Source organism: Pantherophis guttatus, chromosome 12, assembly GCF_059756535.1.
Source record: "Pantherophis guttatus breed Tessera chromosome 12, ASM5975653v1, whole genome shotgun sequence".
NCBI lineage: Eukaryota > Metazoa > Chordata > Lepidosauria > Squamata > Colubridae > Pantherophis > Pantherophis guttatus.
Genome location: NC_142074.1, coordinates 10,775,003 through 10,800,278, shown reverse-complemented (window position 1 = coordinate 10,800,278; position 25,276 = coordinate 10,775,003). Strand labels below are relative to the sequence as shown.

At 42.9% G+C, this 25,276-nt stretch overlaps 1 protein-coding gene across 1 annotated transcript; it reads right to left on the bottom strand.

The window, feature by feature from the left end:
- Positions 1-287: 287 nt before the first annotated feature.
- Positions 288-23,349, bottom strand: TENT5D (terminal nucleotidyltransferase 5D). Its single transcript, XM_034434994.2, has 3 exons — positions 22,953-23,349; positions 16,313-16,436; positions 288-1,587 (listed from the first exon to the last, which is right to left on the bottom strand). Exon 3 carries the CDS (start codon positions 1,566-1,568, stop codon positions 393-395), a length of 1,176 nt encoding a protein of 391 aa, XP_034290885.1. The 5' UTR covers positions 1,569-1,587; positions 16,313-16,436; positions 22,953-23,349; the 3' UTR covers positions 288-392.
- Between the last annotated feature and the right edge of the window lie 1,927 nt (positions 23,350-25,276).

Here is a 25,276-nt window from a genome sequence, read left to right as displayed (position 1 = left end):
CGCTGGCTACCCTTTTCTAGCCTTGGTCAACTATTGCAATAAAGAGAAAAGAACACAAATTGGTACATGGAAAAAAACCAAAGAGAACATCATTTTACGGCACTAGCTGAGTATGCAACGTGTAGTTAATCAAAACGCAACACCCCTGATATACAAGTCAATCTTTCCCAAGCTGCCTGAAGGTTATTTCAAGATCTGGACCGATGAATGGACGTTTGCAATGACACACATGTACGGGTGGGTACACACCCCAAAAGATGTCCCGCTAATCAAAAGGGGTGGGAAAATTTGCTTTAACGAGGGCTTTATTTCGAAGAGAACTGTTGGGTGGAGCAAGGGCAAAGGAAGAGTTGATTGAGCAGTGATGTAAGGCAAGGAGGTTTCGTGAACGGCTACACCATACCACTTTGCATGTGTATGTGGAAGGAATAGGGCTGGTAGATAATAGACGGTTGTCCATGAGCGATATAGTAATTGCTGAAGTTCCTGTCGCTGATATAAGGGGCAGGCTGGTAGTAGCAGGTTACATTGGCTACATTGGGGATGATGTTCTGCTCTCCAAGTACTTTGAGAGCCAGGATTGTAATCATATTTAGCGTTTGCCTTCGTTCGTGGCCCATAAGGCAGACCGTGCTTTCGTTGACAACTCCACGCAAGGTCATCAGGTAGTCATACTTGCTCTTCTCTTCCCCAATGAAGTGATTGCGCAGGTAAGACTCAATCTTCCGCTGTTGCTCAGCTACATCTGGAAAGTCGATGAAGAACCGAGAACACATGTAACGTTCCAATGACTTAATCTCTACTTCATCCGCTGGCTTAAAATCCCGGACCAGAAGATTGCTGTATTTCAAAAGACCTCCTCCACGGATCTCTTCCGGGTTCCTTGTAGCAATGAGTTTGTATTTCAAGTGGTCCATAGCTTCCTCAAAGTCTCCGTACATGCTCTCAGCAACGACAGACAGCTCTGCATCTTCCGTCAGTTTGCCATTCTCATCGCTGTAGACATCCAACACAGTGTCGAGGATGATCTGAAATGAATCTACGCTGAACTCAAACTGCCGCCGCAGAGAGTTGACGAACTTGAGCTCCACATTTTTGCCACTGTTGTTGGACAAGGAGATGAGGCTCCAGCGGTCATGATCTGTGGATACTTTCACCATCTTCTGAACATAAGCCTCCTTCATGGTCTGTGCTGTGATTTTTTCCTTGTTGACACCTTTCGGTAAAAAATCCAAGAGGCAATTCAAGACAGCTTCCTTCACAACTTGAAATTCATGCGCACTTGGAAGCTCCACGCCAAAAATGATGTCCAGGTCTTTGTAGCTGGTGCCATTTTGCTTAACCAGGATGTGACTAGCCGTGGATCCATTCAAGCGAATGTCATGGACAATGATCTGTTTCTTTATCAGTTGCTCTTTGACAACATGAATGATGTCTTTTGGCTTTACCTCTAAAGTTGGAAAATTCCCTCTTCCATGAATGGGGATCACCTCAGTCAGCACTTGATCCAGTATTTTAATCTGTTCCCAGGTGAGATAACTGAATCTGTGATCTAAACCCTCAGTCATCCTGAAATCAGGTGGTCAACTAAGAAGAAAGCACAAAAAGAGGAAGAATCAGGAACAGCTTAAAAGTTAATAAATTTGGCAGTGTGATTGCATGATAAAAACTCAAGTTAGAATTGATTGACTGATCAATTGATTGATCTGGAGCTGGGGAAGAATTTACAGCTTCAATAATTCCACTGGCCAAGGAGATATTGACTCCATGCACACCTTCAAGATTTGCATAGGGGCCATTCTCCTCAACTTCAAAACATTTATGAAGGGTTTTAATGCAAATTTATATGTGCATGTAGCTTTTTACTGGACCGAGAACCTTGAATGGTCACTGTTTTGAACCTGGCTTGAGAAAAACTCTGTGTATAAAGTATAGACAGATACCCACCTTAGACACCTGCGCTAGGCTACTAAATGTTATCCTAGTGTGCCTTTTACCCAGAATGTGTGCAGAATTTTGAATAAACTATTCAAAAACTAAACTATTCCCTATTCCCTATCTCTTGATCTTCTTAGGACTAAAACTTTGTTGCTTGTATCTTACGATTGATTTACTTAGTATCCTAGTATGATTTATGACCGGGGGGCTTTTTATCAGGTTCGCCTGATACGCCAGTTGCGTCCCTTTCTAGATCGGGACTCCCTACGCACGGTCACTCAAGCACTCGTCACTTCCCGTCTGGACTGCAATGCTCTCTACATGGGGCTCCCCTTGGGGTGCACCCGGAGGTTCCAGTTGGTCCAGAATGCGGCCGCGCGGGGGATTATGGGAGTGACGGGGAGCTCCCATGTGACACCTCTCCTGCGCAAGCTGCACTGGCTTCCTGTGGTCTTCAGGGTGCGCTTCAAGGTGTTGGTGACCACCTTTAAAGCGCTCCATGGCTTAGGGCCGGGGTATTTACGAGACCACCTTCTGCCACCAATAGCTTCCCACTGGCCAGTACGCTCCCACAGAGAGGGACTCCTCAGGGTGCTGTCGGCCAGACAATATCGGCTGGCGACCCCCAGGGGGAGAGCCTTCTCTATGGCGGCACCGGCCCTCTGGAACGACCTACCCCCAGAGATACGCACGATACCAGACCTCCGGACTTTTCGGCGGACCCTGAAAACACATCTTTTTCACCTAGCCGGGCTGGCTTGATCCCATCCCTTCGATTTTAATTTGTAATTGGTTTTAACCCGGGTTGTTTTAAATGGATAGCCAAAATTATTTAATGTTTTTTAAATTGCTTTTAAATTTTATATGTTATGTTTTATCATGGCTGTTCACTGCTCTGAGTCCTGTTGGAGAAGGGCGGTATACAAATTAAATAAAAATAAAAAATAAATAAAATAAATGTTGATTGCTTATTTAGTATCCACGACTATCAGTAAGTGTTGTATCTAATGTTTTATGATGAATGTATTTTTACAATGACCATGATAATGATCTATCACTATTGTATGTACACTGAGAGCTTATGCACCGGAGATAAATTCCTTGTGTGTCTAATCACACTTGGCCAATAAAGAATTCTAATAATTCTAATTCTAATTCTACTAATTCTCATTCTCATAATTCTAATTCTAATAATTCTAATTCTAAAAGTCCCAGGAGATAGTATGGCTCTTAGTTTTTTGTTGCAGTTTGAAGTAGAACAATTGCCTACCCACAAAAGCACACTGTTAATATATAGCATTTCTATTTTATTTATTTTTTTCCCCATCACCTGATTCAAGCAGCATACCGGTTGACGAGTTCTTGCATGCTCATTTATCTTAATTTGCTTGCTCCTATTAAATGTGTTGCTGGAGTGGGAATTTCAGATTCCTTTTTTTTTCTTTCCCTTGATAGCTTTACTGCTGTTTTTTGTGTGTGTTCTATTCTGAATCATACCATTAGCTCAGTTGGACTAATAAAAACACACAATTTACCACTTAGAGGAGCATTAAACCAAGCCAACCACAGGGTGTACTTAACAACCCCATGTTGACATAAGGCACTTCCACACTTACTCTGTGTGCTGCCAGTTTCACCACCCAAACACTCAACTGAGTTCTGCTACTGCAATTTGAAGCCTCGATAAATGCTGGTGGGGCCAGCTACTGCCCCCCACCCCACACAATTAGAACAGAAACAGAAGCCGACCCTAGTTGTGGGTTTCTTTTTTTTTCATTTTTGCAATGTTAGCTTTCCACAACAAGGGATAGAAACTTTCAGTAAAAAGAGGCAAACCAACCACTGACAGAGTAACAGCAAAGAAATTCCTGTTTAGCTAGAAATAGCAGTAGCAGCAGAAGAAGGAGGAAGAGGAGGAGGAGGAGGAGGAGGAGGAGGAGGAGGAGGAGGAGGAGGAGGAAGAGGAGGAGGAGGAGGAGGAGGAGGAGGAGGAGGAGAAGAAGAAGAAGAAGAAGAAGAAGAAGAAGAAGAAGAAGAAGAAGAAGAAGAAGAAGAAGAAGAAGAAGAAGAAGAAGAAGAAGAAAACACACAGAGAGAAATCTCAGAAATAGATGCTTCTCGATTTCAGATGGCCGAAATCGAGCCATCTCAATTTCAGAGAAGCACTGCGAAATTATCATGGTAATACTTTCTCTGGAGGAGAAAATGAGTTGATTGACTTTGAAATTAATCAAGTAAATCCCCCCCCCCCAGAGGCAGGGGTTTAATATACAGTAATACAAATATTAGAAAAAGAACCAAAGAAGAAAGAATAGTGAATAAATAAGAAAGAAAATAGAAAATAATGAGGAGGAGGAGGGAGGAGGAGGAGGAAAGAAAGAAGGAAGGTAGGAAGAAAAGGAGGGAGGGAAGGAGGGAGGGAAGGAAGAAGGGAGGGAAAGAAGGAAAGAAGGAAGGAAGGAGGGAGGGAGGGAGGGAGAGAAAAAGGAAGGAAGGAATGAAAGAAGGAAGAAAGAAGGCAAGGAAGAAAGAAGAGAGGGAGGGAGAGAAGGTAGGAGGGAGGGAGGAAAGGAAGGAAGGAAAGAAGGACAGAGAGAGGGAGGGAGGGAAGGAAAGAAGGCAGGAGGGAAGGAAGGAAGGAAGGAAAGAAGGAAGAAAGACAGGGCAAGGAAGAAAGAAGAGAGGGAGGGATGGAAGGAAGGAAGGAAAGAAGAAAGGAAGGACAGAGGGAGGGAGGGAGGGAAGGAAAGAAGGAAGGAAGGAATATTATAAAAAAGCAATTTCCAATTAATTAACATCAATTAGAAATGCATTTATATTTTTCTTTTAAGGTGACATAGCAATTTCTTTCTTTCCATAACCTATTGTCTGTTTTCAAGGGAAAGAATATCATCAAAAATGCTCCTTTAGGCATAGCCAAGAGCTTCAACAGGCTATGGTATTTAAACCAGACCTTTCTGCTTTGCAAAGGAAGATCCAAAGCAAGGAATTACTTTTTTCCCCTGAGAGATAAAAGCATCAAGATGCTGTGAGAAGCCAGGCTACCTGAAAAGCAGATAGCTTCTGGGCTGAGGGTCTTCTGCCCTTTTAAGACCCCTCCCCAAGCCAGTCTAGCTGCCCAGCACTGAGAAGCTATAAAAGCAGAGCAGAAAAACATCTGGGTGTTGTGGAGTAGAAGGGAAGTTGTTTCCATGACTATGAAAACAGAGAACTGGAAGCAACCTGGGGATTAAGAGACAGTGGTAGTTTACTACCAGTAGCAGCAGAAGCAGTGGTAGACCTGGGGAAAGGAACTGGGATTGCTACCCAAATCCTCTGGGGATTTGGGAGCTGAGAGTTCACTGAATTTGGATATTGACAAAGGAACCTGTGACAGATGCCTATCTCAACCTTCTATTACATTCTGATTTGTGTCCATAAGAAACATGATTTTGAATGCACAGGCAGAGGCTCTTTGTTCTTAAGCCAAGCGATGAAGCTCCTACAACTTCTGATGATATGAGTCAGAAAGCATAATACACTTTCAGTACCAACTTTCTCTATTCCGATAGTCTCCCTTGTGTGTTTTAACTACAGTTCCCAGAATTCTTCTTTAACCATGCTGGTGTTGGGAAACTGACAGCTAGGGTGGAAGGAAGGGTCAAGTGAGGACCTAGCTTAGAACCTTGCACAGCCTCAAGAGGCATAAGCTTGATCTCCCCCAAGACCCATGAAGCCTATCTGCTTGTTGTCAGAGTTTGTTGCAGGACACACACAATCAGACACACAATTAAATGAACTGCAGGATTCATCTACGTAAGAAAATGCCTTTATATAAAATACCATTGTAGGTTTTCCCACATTGTGGGAAGAGAAGAGAAATAGAAAGCACAAACACAGCACAAAATGGAGAAGGCAAAATGGAGGAGAGAGAAGCTAGTCCCCTCCAGTTTATATACAGAACAGTTAAGCCACGCCCAGGCGACAAACTGTCTCTTATGGCCCCATACAACAAATGCTATGTTTCAGTTACCAAACAGCCCTCATTGGCTAACCTGTTACTATCCCTATTCCAGTTCATGAATATCCCAGGGGAAAGCAAGCAGTCTGGAAAAATCCTTGTAACTTAGGTAGAAGACAGTAAAATTGGCTTGCTTTAGGTCTTTATGAGTGCCTCTGTTGACTTGCACCTGCTGTAGAACCTTCTAAGTAGCCATCAATTTAATGGATGTTATGCTATGTAGTGGGAAGAATCTGAAATGGCTAGATATACATATCAACTGATCATTGATAATTTAGCTCAGATTATATTAGCCCCTCAGTACACTGAGTGAAAATTGAGGGAACAAATGAGCCAACAAGGGATCATTCCAGAGGGGTTTATCTCTTGGTCGTCTTTCAAAGTTACTCCTGTGCTTTATTTACTCTTTGTATCCCTCGTTTTTTTAAAAGGGACGCGGTGGCTCAGTGGCTAAGATGCTGAGCTTGTCGATCGAAAGCTTGGCAGTTCAGCGGTTCGAATCCCTAGTGCCGCGTAATGGGGTGAGCTCCCGTAACTTGTCCCAGCTTCTGCCAACCTAGCATTTCGAAAGCATGTAAAAAATACAAGTAGAAAAATAGGGACCACCTTTGGTGGGAAGGGAACAGCGTTCCGTGAGCCTTTGGCATTTAGTCATGCCAGCCACATGACCACGGAGACGTCTTTGGACAGTGTGGCTCTTTGGATTTGAAACGGAGATGAGCACCGCCCCCTAGAGTCGGGAACGACTAGCACATATGTGAGAGGGGAACCTTTACCTTTACCTATCCCTCGTTTTAGCAGTCATTTGAAGCAAAAGATTTAAGTTAACTAATCTGTCCTTCTCTCGAAGGAGGAGGGAAAAAAAGAAAAAATGGCAAAATAAAAATTAAAAATCAGTTTCTGAATGTTGCCAACAGAACATTTGGGAGGCATTGTTTTCCTGGACATTTATGATGGCTTGCTATAAAATTAAATGTTCCAATGTTGTGATTTTAAATCTGAACTCTATGAATGTAATTAAGTGAAAATTACACAGCTGTGTAATTAAAAGTAATTATATCAGTTAAATACACCATCAAACATGGCAGGCAAGCAGTTTTTAATTTTTTTAAAAAAAATCAGTTATGATTATAAGTTTGTTCATTTCTGCTCAAGAGATCATCTGACTAGTAACAGTGGGCAATTTTTGCTCATTTATCCAATAAAGAGCTTGTGATCTGGCAATGTTTGATATACTTCTAAAAACGGATTTATTGCCTGGTCAGTTTTTCTAGGCTTGCCACCTCTCTGATCAAAAGACCATACCAAGTATGAACTGATGCAGGGGTGAAATATAAAATTAGTTACTACCGGTTCTGTGGGCATGGCTTGATGGGTGTGTGTGTGTGTGTGTGTAATGTGACTGGGTGGGCGTGGCCAACTTTTTTTTTTTTAACTTTTCAAAGCATTTTTTCTAATGCTTTGAAAAGCCTCTGCTGATCAGGCAACTCAGCTGGGATCGTCAGAGAGGCTTTTTAAATCATTTTTTTAACTACCTCTTCGGCCAAGAGGTTGCAGGAAAAAATGCTTTGAAAAGCCTCTGATGATCCCAGCTGAGCCGCGTGATCATCAGAGGCTTTTTTTTTTTAATTTTAAAAGCATTTTTTCATCAGAAGAGGTTGTAGAAAAAATGCTTTAAAAAGTAAAATTAAATAAAAGCCTCTGATGATTGTGTGGCTCAGCTGGCCATGGTGGGGGGGGCGCGGGGGGCGCAGGGATTTGTGCTACCGGTTCTCCGAACCACCCGCCACAATCGTTACTGGATCGGGCGATCCAATCCGAACCGGGAGCATTTCATCCCTGAACTGGTGTTATAGTGTCTCGTTACATAAAATGAGGAATTTGTCATTCTTTGGGTGGAGTAACATAGTGGTGGTTGGAATTGTGGGACTGGGGAGAACAATGGAAGAATTAATGGACTCCTTTATTTATTTAGCGTATGGAATATCATACATGATATGCATGTATGATATGTATGATTTTTATTTTCCTGGGCTCCAAGATCACCATAGATGGGGACTACAGCTAAGAAATTAAAAGATGCTTGCTCCTGGGGAGGAAAGCTATGGTAAATCTAAACAGCATACTAAAAGCAGAGATATCAACCTGCCAAGAAAAGTGTGTGTAGTCAAGGCTATGGTTTTCCCGGTTGCAATATAGGACTGTGAAAGTTGCACCATAAGGAAGGCTGAGCATCAAAGAATTGAGGCCTTTGGTGCTGGAGAAGACTCCTGGCGAGTCCCTTGGACTGCAAGGTGATCAAACCGGTCAGTCCTAGAGGAGATCAACCCTGACTGCTCTTCAGAAGGCCAGATCCTGAAGATGAAACTCAAATACTTTGGCCACCTAATGAGAAGGACGGACTCACTGGAGATGAGCCTAATGCTGGGAAAGATTGAGGGCCAAAGAAGAAGGGGATGGCAGAGAACGAGGTGGCTGGATGGAGTCACTGAAGCAGTAGGTGTGAGCTTAAATGGATTCCAGAGGATGGTAGAGGACAGGAAGGCCTGGAAGAACATTGTCCATGGTGTCGCAATGGGTCGGACACGACTTTGCAACTAACAACAACAACAACAACATATCATACATGAACTGGCTATCTATCTATCTATCTATCTATCTATCTATCTATCTATCTATCCATCCATCCATCCATCCATCCATCCATCCATCCATCCATCTATCTATCTATCTATCTATCTATCTATCTATCTATCTATCGTATCTATCTATCTATTTAGCTATCTATCATCTATCGAGAGATGGGGCCACAGCCATCTGGGAGTGATGTGCGGACTTCGGAACCTCCAGAGTCGGACAACAGAGAGGCAGAGGAACAGGAGGAGCCTGTTCCTAGTGCACGCATGCAAAGAACTGCCAGAAGGCAAGAGCAGCTAAAGCAAAAAGGATGACTCGGGAGTAAGGCCAGGAGATGATTGGCCCCTCCCATAAGGCTTAAAAGAGCAGCAAAGGCTCTTGGGCTCTTTGTAGGAAAGCAACATTGCTAAATCTGTTTTCTAGTCGGCGTCTCTTGTTTCTGAACTTCGTGGGGCTTTGCCAAGAAAGGCCTTTGGCAGGGTGCCAAAGAAGATAAAGGTTTGTGATAAGCCCGAAGGACTTTTTCTGAAGGACTTGTTTTGGAATTAATTTGGACTAAGCTGGGAATGGCACTTCATTTATATGTCTTCCTATGTCTGGGCATTCAGCAACTCATTTGGCTTTCCGTTGGGAATTGGGCAGATGTTGTGTTAGTGGGAACTCCTTTGATTATCTGAGATACTTTGATGGATTCCAGAATTTGGCATTTAGCCTTAGAACAAGAAATACATCTCAATGAATCTAACGTCCTGCCCAGTGGTGAAATCTGAAACCGGTTTGCTACCAGTTCGCTGGATGCACATGCGCACCAATCACATGCTGCATCCACATGTGCAGTGTACACCAAAAGGAGGCTTGGGAAGGTAAGTAGAACAGTGGGGGGGGGAGATCAGCTGTGCAGCTGTGCAGCGCAGGATTTCCTGCTTTCTAGCAAAGCTAAACCCCGCTGCACAGCTGATCGTCGGAAATACCGGTTCAGAGGAGTAGCATTTCACCCCCTGCCCCTGCCCCATGTGGGACTCTGAATTAAAATAGCCCCATCAAATAGGAGCATAGACTTGACTGGAACACATAACATTTCTCTGGGAAATTGAAATGGAAAATCTTGATTGTATTCGTCAACCGGTTCAATTTGCAAAATGGACGGCACTCTGAAATCGAACACCTCCCAGTTATGGGAGGCAAGGTCTGCAGCCTTGCCTCCCACAACCGAGGCCCACATCTGCCTTGTCCTACAGTCTAGGATGACTGAAAAAACAGCTTTTGATTTTCTACCACATGGTGCCTCCTGTGGACTCGAAGGCTACGATCATCTCTACCTTCACTTATCTTTTCTCAAGGTTAGCATATCCAGTTCCTTTGGTCTCATGGTTTCCTGTCTCCTTATCATCCTTTTTGCCCTTCTTTTGCCTTCTGGTTTTTCTCCATCTGTGGTGCTCAGCATTGGTGAAATGCAGGTAGAATTTGATCAATGCAGAACAAAATGGAATTATTACTTCTCAACGGTGAAGCTTAAAATTATATTCACCCTTTTCTGCAGCCATCGTTGATATTCATTTAATCTGATCAGCGAGTTCACACACACACATACACACACCTACAGAGAGAGATATCAGCAAGTTCAGAGAGAGAGAGAGAGGGAGAGAGAGAGAGAGAGAGGGAAGAGAGGAGGAGAGAGAGAGAGAAAGAGAGAGAGAGAAAGAGAGAAAGAGACAGGGGAGAAAGAAAGAGAGAGAGAGAGAGAAAGAGAGAGAGAGAAAGAGAGAAAGAGACAGGGGGAGAAAGAAAGAAAGAGAGAGAGAGAATGTAAGCAAAAATGTTATGGCGAATACTGGCATTATTTTCAATATTAACTGTTGTGGAACACATATATTTTTTTGTTGAATGTATAGTGTATATATATATATATATATATATATTCTCAGGTTTTCGCGGGTGTTTGTATGTAGGTCTTTGGTTATTCAAGCTCCTGGAAGCACGAAGCCGAGAACACCAGCCTGAAGATGACGAATGAGACTTCGTCGAAACGTCGCCAAGACACTTCCAATTTTACGTGGGAGAAGACCCGAATAACCAAAGACCTACATATATATACATATATACATATATATATATATGCATATTCTTTCTAGCCAGGTTTTACCTACGTAAACTAAGTTGTTTTGCAGCTCTGGTTGTAACTTAGTTTACGTAGGTAAAACCTGGCTAGAAAGAATATGCACATAAAAGCCTACGAAAAAGAAAAAGACATATGTGTGTGTGTGTGTGTGTGTGTGTGTGTGTGTGTGTGTATATATATATAATTTGCATCCTGCCTTTATTATTTTTACAAATAACTCAAGGTAGTGAATACACACAATATTCCTTCCTCTTCCCGACAACAACAGCCTAATGAAGTGAGTTGGGGTGAGAAAGAAGGACTGGTGCAAAGTCAGCCAGCCAACTTTCATGCCTAAGGCAGAACTAGAACTCACAGTCTCCTGGTGATTGGCCCAAAGTCACCCAGCTACTTTTCATGCCTAAGGCAAGATATAACTCACAATCTCCTGGCTTCTAGTTGCTGCCTTAACCACTAGATCACACTGACTCATGCCCTGCTTGAGGACTTTTTAAGGGCTATTACAGGTCAAAGATGTTTGTAGCTGGCTGAGGAGAAGCCAAAGCTTAGAAGTAGAAGGCTGCTTGGTATACAGAACTTTATATACAGTGATCCAGCTTAGATTCCTGGCATCTCCAAGCATCTGGAAAAACTGCAGCCTGGAACCCCATCCTTCAAAATATCTGATGAATTGTCGTGCACATTAAAATATCTCTTTCCCCAGACATTGACTCATTCATCAATCTGTCTTTTACACTCACGCACCTTGTTCAAATTTTGCTTCTAAAATTAAGTTAAAGCTTAGATTGGTTCCTAGCTGACAGAAAACAGAGATGAAGAAAAGGGTAGATGACTTATAGAGAAACCCCTGGAAGGAGATGCAGCTGCCATGGAAACCAGAGATAATGGAGCAAATTCTGAAGCCTTAGATAGGCATAGATGTAATCAAAGGGCTGCCTGCCTTATGAGTCACAAAATAGAAGAACATCGGACTGCATGCTGGAGGATTTTAGGGAAAAAAATTGATCCTCTGTTTGCTAAAATTCAGGATGCACAAAGCAAAAGAGAAAAGACCCACACTGACTTTTAAAAAATAGTGACAGATATTTCATTTAAAATATGGCAGACCAAATCAAAATTTGATCAAACCCAGCCCTACTGGAGGAATTCTAAACATCCACTCTGGAGACCGAGAAAAACAAACTTGATGGGACTTAGTTGATTTAGGATAATGCCGATGTCTATCATAGCATCCATTTGGAAATATTATTGCTCAGGGTGGAATAGTCTGATTACATTCCACCCAGCTATTTCTTCTACTTACTTACTTACAAGAAAACCACCTTCAAAATCAAGTTAAACCAGTCTTCAAATGAAATGGGTGAATATTGTATGTAAAATTGCAATATCCCCCAAAACCTCTGGGTAATTGTCAGTAAAAATGCCCAGGAATATGTATGCAATCTGTGATTGATATAGTTTCGTATAAAAATAAAGGTTCCCCTCACATATATTTGCTAGTCGTTCCTGACTCTAGGGGCAGTGCTCATCTCCATTTCAAAGCCGAAGAGCCAGCGCTGTCCAAAGATGTTTCCATGATCATGTGGCTGGCATGACTAAACCGCAAAGGCACACGGAACATTGTTACCTTCCCACCAAAGGTGGTCTCTATTTTTCTACTTGCATTTTTTAAGTGCTTTTGAACTACTAGGTTGGCAGAAGCTGGGACAAGTAACGGGTGCTCATGCCATTAAGCGGCACTAGGGGTTCGAACCGCTGAACTGCCGATCTTTCGATTGACAAGCTCAGCATCTTAGCCACTGAGCCACTGCATCCCTTACAAAATTTTCATATAAGCATTGATAAGAGCCATGGTGGTGCAGTGGTTAGAATGCAGAATTGCAGGCTAATTTTGCTGACTGCTAGTAGTTAGATTCTGACCAGCCCAAGGTTGATTCAACCTTCCATCCTTCCAAGGTTGGTAAAATGAAGACCCAGATGGTTGAAGGCTGACTCTGTAAACCACTTAGAGAGAGTTGTAAAGCACTATGAAGTGGTATACAAATTTAAGTGCTATTGCTATTGTCATTGCTATTCTGCTTTAGGAAAGACTCATCAAGAGTCAGACAATGCAAGCCGTCAATTTGCATGTAAAAGTTGGGGGGAAAAAATGCAGGTTTTTGAAAAAAAAATCTAATTTGCTTGAAAAATCTAATTTGTTTAGTTTATTTGATTTGATTCGTATACCGCCCTACTCCCGAAGGACTCAGGGCGGTGAACAGCCAAACAATAAAATACATAGATACAAAAAATTTAAAAAACCAGATTTTGTTTGAAAAAAAATAAACAAATTCATTTGCACATTGGAATGTGAATCAATGAATTATTGCCCTTTGGCCACTAAACAAAAATGCAATCACATCACAATTGGAGCATCATACTTAAAATAAAAGTCAGCTTAATGCACTCAGCTGAGATGCATCTACAATAATTGGGTGCTCATCTTAATAACAACATAAAAGAACTTGGCAGCCATTTTACTTACATCCGAAGTCATATCTGCAAGACAGTTGAATTACATAAAATACTGTAAATAATTTCTTCCTGGGAACCTCAAAAGTAGCTGATCTATATATTCCTTTGATGTGGCTATATAAAGGACATGGGATAGGAGAACTCATGTCACAGTTTCGATGGCAACCCAAATCACAAGATGAAATGCTACTAAAGGGCTGGAATTTGGCAACACTCCAAAACTGTGAAAAGATCTGATGGTGATATGCAACTTTGTGAACGGAGCTCCTCACATCATCGCATCACACAAGTAAGAAATGGAAAAAATAGAAGGAGCTAAGAGGAAGAGGACATGCAATAAAAATGAGCCAATCTCTTCTAATAGGGACTCTCAAGAACTGCTCCCATTAAGCTAATGTCAACAACTACAATGACAGCCTTTATAATGCTACCTTATCTCAAGATAATGCATGGTTTGCTACTGTAATCTTTTCATGCTATTAGCATTCAAGTCATCTCATCAAACACTTAATAAGTAACCCATAACCATATGCTACTTTTACTTTGAGTAAAATCTGGGGGAAATGAGAGGAGGTATACAACGCCCCAACTTTCAGCTTAAAAACAATTCTATTTTCTAAGGATTGACCAGGAAAGATTCCCCACCCTGTCCCTCAATCTCTGTACATTAGTTGGTATGCTGGTGCAAACAATAGGCTCACAGGGAACCAAGTCTTTAATCTTGTCATTGATTTTTTTTTAGATTTGGAGCTTTAGCAGGGATATTGTTCTGTCTGTTGTGATGCCTTGATTGTGGAATGCTCCTTCCATCTTTTTCCACTTAATTGGGAGTCACATTTAACGGCTTTAGATGCCAGAAGAGAAAAGCTGAACTGTATATGTTAGATGCTATATTGGCTAGAGAGAGAACACAAATATTTAGTGTTCAGGACCTTGGACAGTTCCACACAGGTAAATGGGGAGCTCTGTCTGATGCTACCCAGGTTAAATCAGGAAGGGCAGAGATGGGAATATTCTAGAATCTAATATATCATAATCATAATCATAAGTTTATTTTGTCAAGCATATATAAGATAACAGGTAAAAGTATGAACATAATTTGAATACATGAAAAGAATAAGTAAAAAGGAATATTAGGACAGGGACGGTAGGCACGCTGGTGCACTTATGCACGCCCCTTATAGACCTCTTAGAAATGGGGTGAGGGTAGAGTGTCTCACAAGGCCCCACTCTCTTGGGCAGATAAAGCTGGAAGATATCTAATGAGGAAATCCATTTCTTGCTGCATCAGCTTACTAGCTTCTCTAGTTCAGATTCCTATGTGTGATAGATTGATCGATCGATTGATCAATTGAAATCAATTGATTAAATCTGGTGTGGTTCTTTAGGGCATTTCACAGTGCTAGTTCAGAATATAAGATTTTTTTTTTTTAATAGATCATTAATGGCTCAGAATGTAGGATTGTTTTTCTTGATAGACTATTGAGACTATAAGTTAAGAGTTAAGGCTGTTATGAGTGTTGTTCTAAATCATCTGTAAATAAATCCATGAGCTGCATTGCTCTGGTGAATTCTTAACTTTTTTTCTTTTGCTTTCCAAATGACAGACAATGATGATTTTATGAAATGCAAATACAGTACTTATATTTTTCTCAATTATTTGGTATGATTCTGGGCTGATGGCCAAGGCATATTGGTATAGAAAAAGGCATACCTAGTTGTGATAGTTTAATTCATCTTTAGAGTAGAGTAGAGTAGAGTAGAGTAGAGTAGAGTAGAGTAGAGTAGAGTAGAACAGAACAGAACAGAACAGAACAGAACAGAACAGAATAGAACAGGAATAAGAATAGAATAGAATAGAAATAATAATAAGAATAGGATAGGATAGGATAGATAGGATAGAATTCTTTATTGGCCAAGTATGATTGGACACACAAGAAATTTGTCTCTGGTGCATAAACTCTCAGAGTAGATACAAACAACAAAGTGATATAATCATATCGGAGAAGGTAATAGAAAAGATGAGAAGGATAATAGTAATACAGCCCTACTACATGGGTAAATATCCTTAGGCATAAGACAGTACTGTGGCAATTAGGTATTCAGCAGAATGATGGTATGGGGGGAAAATTGTCTCTGTATATAGTTTGTTTTGGCATGCAATGCCCTATAGCGCCATCCCGAGGGGAGGAGTTGAAATAGTTTATGTTCAGGATGTGAGAGGGTTCTGTACAGGGGTGAAATGCTCCCGTTTGGACCGGATTGCCCGATCTGTTAGCAATGGAGGCGGGTGGTTCGGAGAACCGGTAGCAAAAATCACTGCCCCTCTCCCATTGCCCAGCTGAGCCACTCAATCATCAGAGGCTTTTTTAAAATTATTTTTAAAAGCATTTTTTCTACAACCTCTTCAGCCGAAGAGGTTATAGGAAAAATGCTTTTAAAAGTAAAAACAAAGCCTCTGCCAATCAGGCAAGTCAGCTGGGATCGTCAGAGGCTTTAAAAGCATTTTTTAAACAACCTCTTCAGCCGAAGAGGTTGTAGAAAAATGGTTTTAAAAGTAAAAAAAAAAAAAAGTTGGCCACGCTAATTCAGTCATATTACACCACCACCCCACCACCACCAAGCCACGCCCACAGAACCGGTAGTAACAAAATTTACATTTCACCACTGGTTCTGTAGATATTTTCTTAGTCTTCTTTCTGACTTGTGCAGTGTACAGGTCCTCAATGGAAGGCAGTCAAAGAGTCTATTTGCTTTTACCCAAGTGAAATGACTCTTTCCCACTTTTAATAAGATTAGTTCAGTAGAAAATCTGGTTTATGAGACACCACGAGAAGGGGATGGACTGTGTTTGATTGTTCAGCTTTGTCTCATAGGTCAGGAATCTACAAGGAACGATGTTCTTTATTGGACCTGATAGATAGGTTGCTGTGGAATACACTTGTAATTTTTTCCCCTAGATAAAAAAAAATCTCATGTCCCTTGAACGTTTGCACCCTCTCACTTGTTGCAAGATAATATCACCCATTACTATTACTACTACAGGTGATCCACTCTGTCAATATATAATTTCTAGGAAGAAGAGAGCATTTGAAAAAACTTACGAAGGTTGGATTCTTGCCAAGTATGCACTTCTGCAGAATTAATGTGATGATTCACTGGATTTGTTGGCAAAAATACAAATGGTCATCTTGCCACAGATAAAATCATGAACCTCCCAAGGAAATGCTGTGGAATAAAAACAGACAAATAATAGAGAACTTTGTTATATAATGTCAGCCCGGTCACAGAATAAATCCAATGTTAGAATTATTAAATCCTGTATTCACAACATCTTCTTAAGAGACAAGAACTTAGGACAGTCATGATTCGTTAAACTTATATCCAGGGGTGGGCTTCAAAAATGTTAGCAAGGGGTTCTCTGCCTGGTTGCTGGGTGGGCGTGGCCATGGTGGGAGTGGCCTAGTCAGCCTCCTGACTCCCCGGGCTCCGGAGGCTTTCTTTGAGCCTCCTTTCTTTGAGCTTTCTTTGAGCCTCCGGGAGGGCAAAAATGGCCTCCCCAGGCACCGGAGGCCATCTGGAGATCAGAAACGGGCCTGTTTCCAGCCTTCCCAAACTTCCGGTAGGCCCATTTTTCACCCTCCCTGAGTCTCTGTGCGCACCCTGCACTTATGTATCCAAAACAGGCTGCGTGGTGACTCCTGGGAGGGGTGTGGTGGGCGGGGCTAACCAGGAGTGGTATTTGGGGATTCTCCGAACTGCAAAGAATCTTAGCTAGAGGTTCTCCTGAATCCCTGCGAGCCCCCAGCAGCCCACCCCTGCTTATATCCATTTCCTTCAGCAGCTCAGGGTAATGAAAATTACATTCCCTGTTCCACATTTTCCCCACAACAGCCCATGAGCCAAGTTGGGCTGAGAGAGAGTGTGATCGGTCCAAAGTGTTTAAGGATCAAAAATCAGAATTGCTGAAACCAAATATGTTGTCAATCCCAAAACAGAAACAGGTATAATTAAAGCTTAAGATGGAAGACCAGAACAATCATATTCAAGAGCTTTACAGACTGGGTGGGGAAGACTGGTGGGCAATATTAACCCATGAGCTGGGCTACTATATCTGCAGTAGACAGAGCTCATATACCCAGTTGGACCATTGGCATACCATCCTATCAAAAAAAATGTTCTCTACCTTTGCTTGAAAAGTTATATGAAGAAAACCCAGTAACTTTGTTTCCAGTTTTGACTGGAGCTGGTAAGTCATTTGGATGCTGCACTTCTTAAAGGAAATCCAAGGAAAACAATAAGGATAACAGATAAAAGGTAAAGGTAAAGGTTCCCCTCGCACATATGTGCTAGTCGTTCCTGATTCTAGGGGGCAATGCTCATCTCCGTTTCAAAGCCGAAGAGCCAGCGCTGTCCGACGACATCTCCGTGGTCATGTGGCCGGCATGATTCAACGCCAAAGGCACATGGAACGCTGTTACCTTCCCACCAAAGTGGTCCCTATTTTTTCTACTTGCATTTTTGACGTGCTTTGGAACTGCTAGGTTGGCAGAAGCTGGGACAAGTAACGGGAGCTCACCCTGTTACGCAGCACTAGGGATTCGAACCGCTGAACTGCCAACCTTTCTGATCAACAAGCTCAGCATCTTAGCCATTGAGCCACCACAATCCCTGACAGATAGTCATGACTAACTCAAATTTCATAACTTTTGACGAATCTACTTATTCCAGACTAAGGCTGGCTTCAATATTATTGGTCAAAACCCAACGTTTTGGATTGTTTAGACTAATGTTTCGATGTTGCAAGGATGCCAATGTGCACCCTTGCCAGTAGAGACATGAATGACCCCATCCCAACCAATTGGCCAGTTTAGGAAAATCTTTCTTGACAAAAACCTCTTCATTTAATAGAGTTTAACAACTCTAGAAAGTGCTGGGAGCCGAACAAATAAAAAGCAAAATGACAAGATGTTCATAAATGAAGCTATCAGGGCTGAGGCGGGTGGCCAGGAAGGAACAAAGCATCCAATTTTTCTAAGTTAATGAGAGGAAAGGATATGGGGAAGGAAGTTTGCTTCAATTACATCCAGAAAAATATGAAAGGAAGGAGGCTTTCTTGACAGAAAGCCTTGGTCTGAGGCCATTCATAAAACTGCAGTCATTCATTACATGTAATAGTTGAGTTTGAAAGAACTGGACAAGTCCTTAAAATTGAATTAAGAAGGTTCAGGATGACATCTGCAAGCTTTTCTTATGTTCCTAACAATAGACCAATGATATGTTTTGTAACGATGCACTGTCTAATTTCCTTCTTTCTGCAAAACGAGCTCTTGCATTGTGAAAAGAAATGGGGGGAAAGGGGGAAAAAAAACAACCAATCCACAGGTCTGATTCACAGAATAGATTAAACCTCAGTGGCTTAAATGAAAGTGATTAAACAAACATCCACCAGAACAAAAAGGTTTCATAACCTGCTTTCTAAAACTATGTAGATGTGGTCAATCAAGATATTTATTTACCATAAAGGTATTTAAGAAGAAGGCAAGGGCAAAACACTTCTGAAATCTTGCCAAGAGAACTGCAGGAACTTGTCCTGGCAGTCATCAACAACACTGACTTAAAGGCACACACGATAATATTGAAGCCAGCCTTACTCTGGAGTAAGTCGACTCCTCAATAGTAGTGACATTTGAGTTAGTCACGACTATCTGTTACCATTATTATTTTCCTTGGATTTCCTTTAAAAAGTGCAAGGCGGCATCCAAATGATTTACCAGCTCCAGTCAAAACTGGAAACAAAGCTATTGGTTTTTGCAGTATAACTTTTCAACACAACACAACACAAACATACCCAGACACACAGACACACACAAACACACACGAGACCCCAAATTGAAACGAATTTCATTTGGGTAGTTCTTGATTCATGTAGAAAAGCAGTTTTTATGCAGCCCCCTCGCCTCCCAGAATACACCTGTTCTCCTACATTTGCGTTATTGCCCAAGATCTAAAACTGAGTTTGTTTGTAAAAACAAACCCTAGATTGGTGTTTGAGGTTTGTTTTCAAGCCAACTTGGTACACAGAGATAAAACAAAGGATGCTGGGTTGCATCCCAACTTTGTGTTCTACTACTGCTCCAGCGTGCTGTTGCCCAACTCCAGCTGTGATGGAAAATACGGGAGCTTAAGAGAATCCGATGGCTTCTTCCAAAGGAAAGCTCTCATGCTGATTCATTGCAGCTTTGGGCTACCGACTCCTTGGGGGAAAAAAATGTACATGTACAAAGGTACAAAGAACAAACCCAGGGAATAAATGGAAAAGGATTGTGTTAGAGAGACAGGCTGTAATAGTTACCCCTGCTTTTGACCTCCTGAAGTTCTAAGCTCCGGACTGCAAATGGTTAGACAACTACAATCAATCAGTGACCGGCCAGGTGGAATGAATAATACATCTGATCCAGCTCAAACTGCTTCTGATTGCTTGAAGGGGGTGGGTGGGTGGGTGGGTGGGTAGGCGGAGAGCAAATCCCTCAGACCAATGATTCATTCAGGAAATTCTCCTGTCACCAGAGTGTCATTGAGACAGTTGGCTGGGATCATTAGGAGGTGAAATTTGAAAGGAAAATCATCTTGCGGTGACAGCAAAGTTAATCATCCAAGTTAAAAAAAAAAGGGGGCGAGGAAAGGGGATAAGAAGAGGAGGAGGACAGATCCATAACTGGATATTCAGTGGTTCCCAGTCATACTTTCCCATTGCTTTGTTGCCTCTCCCAGCCCAACCAATTCCTCTTGTGGAGTATGGTAAAAGGTAAAGGTTCCCCTTGCACATATGTGCTACTCGTTCCTGACTCTAGGGGGCGGTGCTCATCTCCATTTCAAAGCCGAAGAGCCAGTGCTGTCCAAAGACATCTCCGTGGTCATGTGGCCGGCATGACTCAATGCCAAAGGTGCACGGAACGCTGTTACCTTCCCACCAAAGATGGTCCCTATTTTTCTACTTGCATTTTTTACATGCTTTCGAACTGCTAAGTTGGCAGAAGCTGGAACAAGTAACAGGAGCTCACCCCATTACATGGCACTAGGGATTCGAACCGCTGAGCTGCCGACCTTTCGATCAACAAGCTCAGTGTCTTAGCCACTGAGCCACCGCATCCCTGTCTTGTGGAGTAGAACTTCTCAATGTGAGCCTCTCCACCAGACACGAGGGGGGTTAGCTGAATGAAATCACAGGAGTTCTCTCCCTCACTGCTCTTCCCCTCTCACGTGGGCAGACACTCGCCTCTGGGGGGAAAAATGAGCTGTGGATCATATATGCATGATCCTAGAGAAGAAAGAAAGCACACCATTTATTGACAGCATCCCATAATAGTCAAATATTGGGAATGTGACTGAAAATGGTCTGGACCCTCGAGGGGTTTTGGGGATTGGTAGAAACTTGTCTAGCCCAGGTTTTGTTCTCCATTAAGAGGAAAGTAAATGAATTTTACTAACAGGACACAAATACTACATTCAGTCTTTGGGGCCTCTGAAGAAGTGATCTTCTCATCAAACGTGGGGATTTTTCCTGTCGGACCAGGCTGAAACAAATCAGAGCGGATGGCATACACACACCCTATGCCTCACATGGTTTTATGATTTTTTAAAAAAACTGAGACACTCGTTAATCCACGGATGACACTGAAGGAATCCAACAAGGTTCACAATAATAAAATAAGAAAAACTCAACAAGTTCCGATAGAATCCTGGAAATTCAGAGAGCTGCGTTGCTTCGTTGAGCCCCCAAATGGCTTTTAAAGGAAAGACAGCTGAGGACTTTGAGTGCTCTATCGATTATAGAGCAGTAAAGAGTATATTTGTATCTACTTTTAACGACTGACGTTCTACAAGTAAGGGATTATATATTCAGAGATTAAAACTTGTAAACAGAAAAATTGCTATTGCCTCCAACCAAGTTGCAGTTCTCATACAGAGTCTAACTTCAAGGAATTCATAAAGGCAGGATTCTTAATAGAAAATAGTTGTCCGGATACCCTACAAACAGGAGCACAAAGCCTACAACACCTACACAAGGCCACAGACACTGGTTAGATCCTCTCATGTCTTTCCCCAGTTTGTGAGTTCCATGGAATTCAGCTCCCACTAATATCCATCAGTATAACCAATGGTTAGGATACTAAGAGATAAATACATTCTTAGAGCAATAAGTAAACAAAGCCCATTGCAACCTACAGAAAACTCAGGTTTTCTGTAGGTTGCAACCGGCTTTGTGTATTTATTAACTGGCTTTGTGTACTTATAACTCAGGTTTTCTCTAGCAGTTAAAGAGGTTTTTATTTTAAAAAATAACAATCATCTAAAATGCCACCATTTAATGACTTTTATAATCGGGACAGCTTGCTTGACCTAAAGCAAAGCAATAACAGGAACAACAATAGACACATATTGTTCTATCTGAATGGAAATTCTTATCAGGGTGATTTTCCTCATCATGTATGGGTATTATAATGAACCTGTAGCACATATAAGAAAGTCACAGAAATGGAAGACATAAATCTAAAATATTTCTATTTGGTGGTGTAAAAGTTCCAACCCCCAACCTCCATTTAGTATAACAACATGCTTTGGTTTTAGCTTCTGTTCTTCCCCTTCCCCAATCTCACTCATTTTAGTGAATCTCTAGAAAACTAGAAGTCTCTAGATCAGTGTTTCTCAACCTTGGTAGCTTGAAGATGGGTGGACTTCAACTCCCAGAATCCCCCAGCCAGCGCTGCTCGCTGGGGGATTCTGGGTGTTGAAGTCCACCCATCTTCAAGCTACCAAGATTGAGAAACACTGATCTAGAGACTTTGTCAGATTACAACATTCAGAGTTTAGCAAGGCAGGCCTTTCCTGCTAGTAGTATATTGCATTTTTCTGCCAAATTCAGATTCAGATTAACAGAGTTGGAAGGGACCTTGTAGGTCATCTAGTCCAACCTTCCACCCAAGCAAGAGATCCTACATCATTTCTGACAGATGGCTGTCCAGTCTCTTCTTGAAAGCTTCCAGTGCTTTCATGGATATTGGATATCTATGGATAAATATTGAAGGCAAGGCTCTGGGGAGGTCCAGAAATAATAGTAACAATATCCACGGATGGAAACCATACCAGGAAATGTTCCTGAGCTCCATCACACTCTAGTTGCATTGTTCCCTCCGGATCAAGAGAATTTCCAACAACGTCTTGCATGGATTTCAAATTAGGCTGTTCAACCTAACAATTTGCTGACCTCGGGTTCAAAGTCTGAAGGCCAATTGGGGGGGGGGGCGGGTGTAGAAAGAAAACCAAATACTTCTCAACCAATAAAGTTGGCTATAGAAAGGGGTCTTGAAGTTTTAGCTGGGACCTAAGGGAGAGAAACCTTCTTGGCCAAGATCTGGAGAAGACTAGACTCAAAACTCTTGAGTTTCATGCGATGGGTCCTTATATTTGATCGTGAAGCTTCGGACCACTATGTTGAACTTCATCGTGGTCAATCTCCCTGGTCTCCAGAATGCTTTCCCAATACAAGGACCCCTTACTCAAGAGTTTTGAATGTCGTCTTCTCTACCAACCACGTAGATCGCAATAATAATAACAACAAGAGCAGGAATTGTCATAGCAAAAAACAAAAAATCGATGCTACGAAATGCTGGGGATGTTCTCTCACTCCAAGGTCCCCTGTCTTTCCCGCCTGCTCCTCTTCCCGAAGAGCAAAGTACTCACCGGGACGGCCTCGTAGAAGCGTCAGCTTAAGGTCCCCCCTCTCCCCGCTGGCGTCCCCCAAGCCTGCCGGCGAGGGGGTGGGGAGACGCGCCCCTCACTGCCCTTCTCTTCCCTCCGTTTCCTCCCAGAAATGGACGGCTCAGCCCCGAGCTGGTAAGGACGCCGTGGGGAGAGCAACGATCGCAAGGTACCCCAGGACCCGCCAGTCCCCCCCCCAAGAGACGAGGGGGAAATGGGGGCCAGGAAGGGAGACCCGACAGCCGGGATCGGGAAGGGAGGGAGGGGGAAGAGAAGCGCGGAGTGGCGGCGGCGCTGAGGCTGCTGTCCTCCTCCACGGTGGTGCTGAAATGCGCCCCGACCCTCCCGCTGGCTCGCCCGCTCGCCCGCCTCCCCGCGGCTCAGCCCTTGTAGCGTAAAAGAGTGCCCATGGCAACCCCGCGTCACACAGTTTGAGGTGGGGCTGCCGGACAGGGCTTCCACGCCGCCCTGCGCCCAGGCGGAGAGGGGCGCAGGCGTGGGGTGGGGTGGGGTGAGGGTAACCTCTCCCCACGCGTCCCGGCCGGCAGCCCTTCGCCCGTCCTGGGGTTCAAAAGCGCCAGCGCCCTTCCCAAACACGATCGCAGGCAACTTTCTTTCAGGGGAAGGGATGGGTGGGTGGGTAGGTGGGAATCTCCCCCTTCCCCCCTTCAAAGTCGGCTTGTTTGAAGCCAGCTGGTAGGGCACGTTGTTTACCAAGCCTGGCTTTTTTTTTAAAAAAAAAAAAATTAAATTATTTTTATTTATTTTTATATGCCGCCCTTCTCCGGAGACTCAGGGCGGCTTACAATGCGTTAAGCAATAGCCTTCATACTTTTGTATATTTTATACAAAGTCGGCTTATTGCCCCCACAAACCGGGTCCTCATTTTACCCACCTTAGAAAGGATGGAAGGCTGAGTCAACCTTGAGCCTGGTGAGAATTGAACTCGCAGTAATTGCAGGCAGCTGGATGTTAAATGCTGCCTTAGTAGGAGGCATTAGCCTCCTACGCCACTCAGGCTTTGCGGGAGGCGCTCCCACTCCCCTTTTTTAAACGAAAGGTAGGCTTGGAGTCCCCGACCGTCTGGCCCGATTGAGCCCCCCAGAGCCATCCAAGCCGACCCCGTTCCCATCCCAGCCGGGGAGGGGGGGGTTCGATGGAGAAACCAACGCTGGGAAGAAACGACGTTTGATAAATATAGGTGACACCCTCAGCGCCGTGGAGAGAGAACAACGCCTTAATAAACAGGCTTAGAGGAGGATTGTCAGTTCCAGAAATTGACAAATCACGCGGGGTAAACATGCCAGACAGCTCAGTCTTTCCTTTTTCTGCTTTGCATATTCGGGGACTTTTCCCTTGTACTTTATTATTATGCCAGCAGAGGCTGCTTGCCGCCTTGCCAAGATTCAATTTTGAGAATGAAGTCTGAGAATGCAGCCCTAAGCAGAGAATCGCTCAATTCACATTCGCTTGTAGTGCTCTGAGATTTAGACCAGGTTCACACATGACACCAGTGTATATAGTGTGCTTAACTATGGTTTGGACTAAAGTAAACCACTGCATTGCACAACATATTAACCTGTGAAAACATGGTTTGCAAATTACAGTGGCTGGCTCCCCATAGCTAGTAAGGGAAAGTCAAATGAACCATATACTTGCTCAGTGGTGAAATGCAAATTTTTTACTACCGGTTTTGTGGATGTGGCTTGATGGGTGTGACTTGACTTGGTGTGGTGGATGTGGCAGGGGAAGGATACTGCAAAATCTCCATTCCCACCCCACTCCAGAGGAAGGATACTGCAAAATCTCCATTCCCACCCCACTACTGGGGCCACCCAGAGGTGGTATTTGCCGGTTCTCCTGCACTTAATCACTGTTTTGCTTAGCAACAGAAATTTTGGGCCGAGTTGTGGTCATAAGTCAAGAACTATTCATCTGTCCTATAGCTTTTGTTCCAATATAGGAATCTATCCTATATCTTGAGATCATTATTCTCTATCTATCCTGTTCTTGGGGATGACAAAGAACAAGCATCATTCCCCACCCCCCCTCTTTGTGGTGAACTTTTAAGAATCTCAAGTGCTACAATATTTTATTTCAGGTTTTTGCTTCTCTAGGCTAGGCATTTGCCTTCTTCAGTGTCTTCACAGGAGTTCCTGGTGATCCCCTGCTGGGGATCGCTGAACCTATTGGTTTGTGATCTAATAATGCTTGAAATGAAAGATGCAAACTTTTAAGTTAGAAATTTCTTTAAGGCATTGGATGGCTCAAAGAAGAAAAAAAAAGAGAACCACTTGGTCTGAAAC

Coding starts and splice junctions, on each gene's coding strand:
- TENT5D (XM_034434994.2), bottom strand. CDS start 1,568: ATGACTGAGGGTTTAGATCACAGATTCAGTTATCTCACCTGGGAACAG.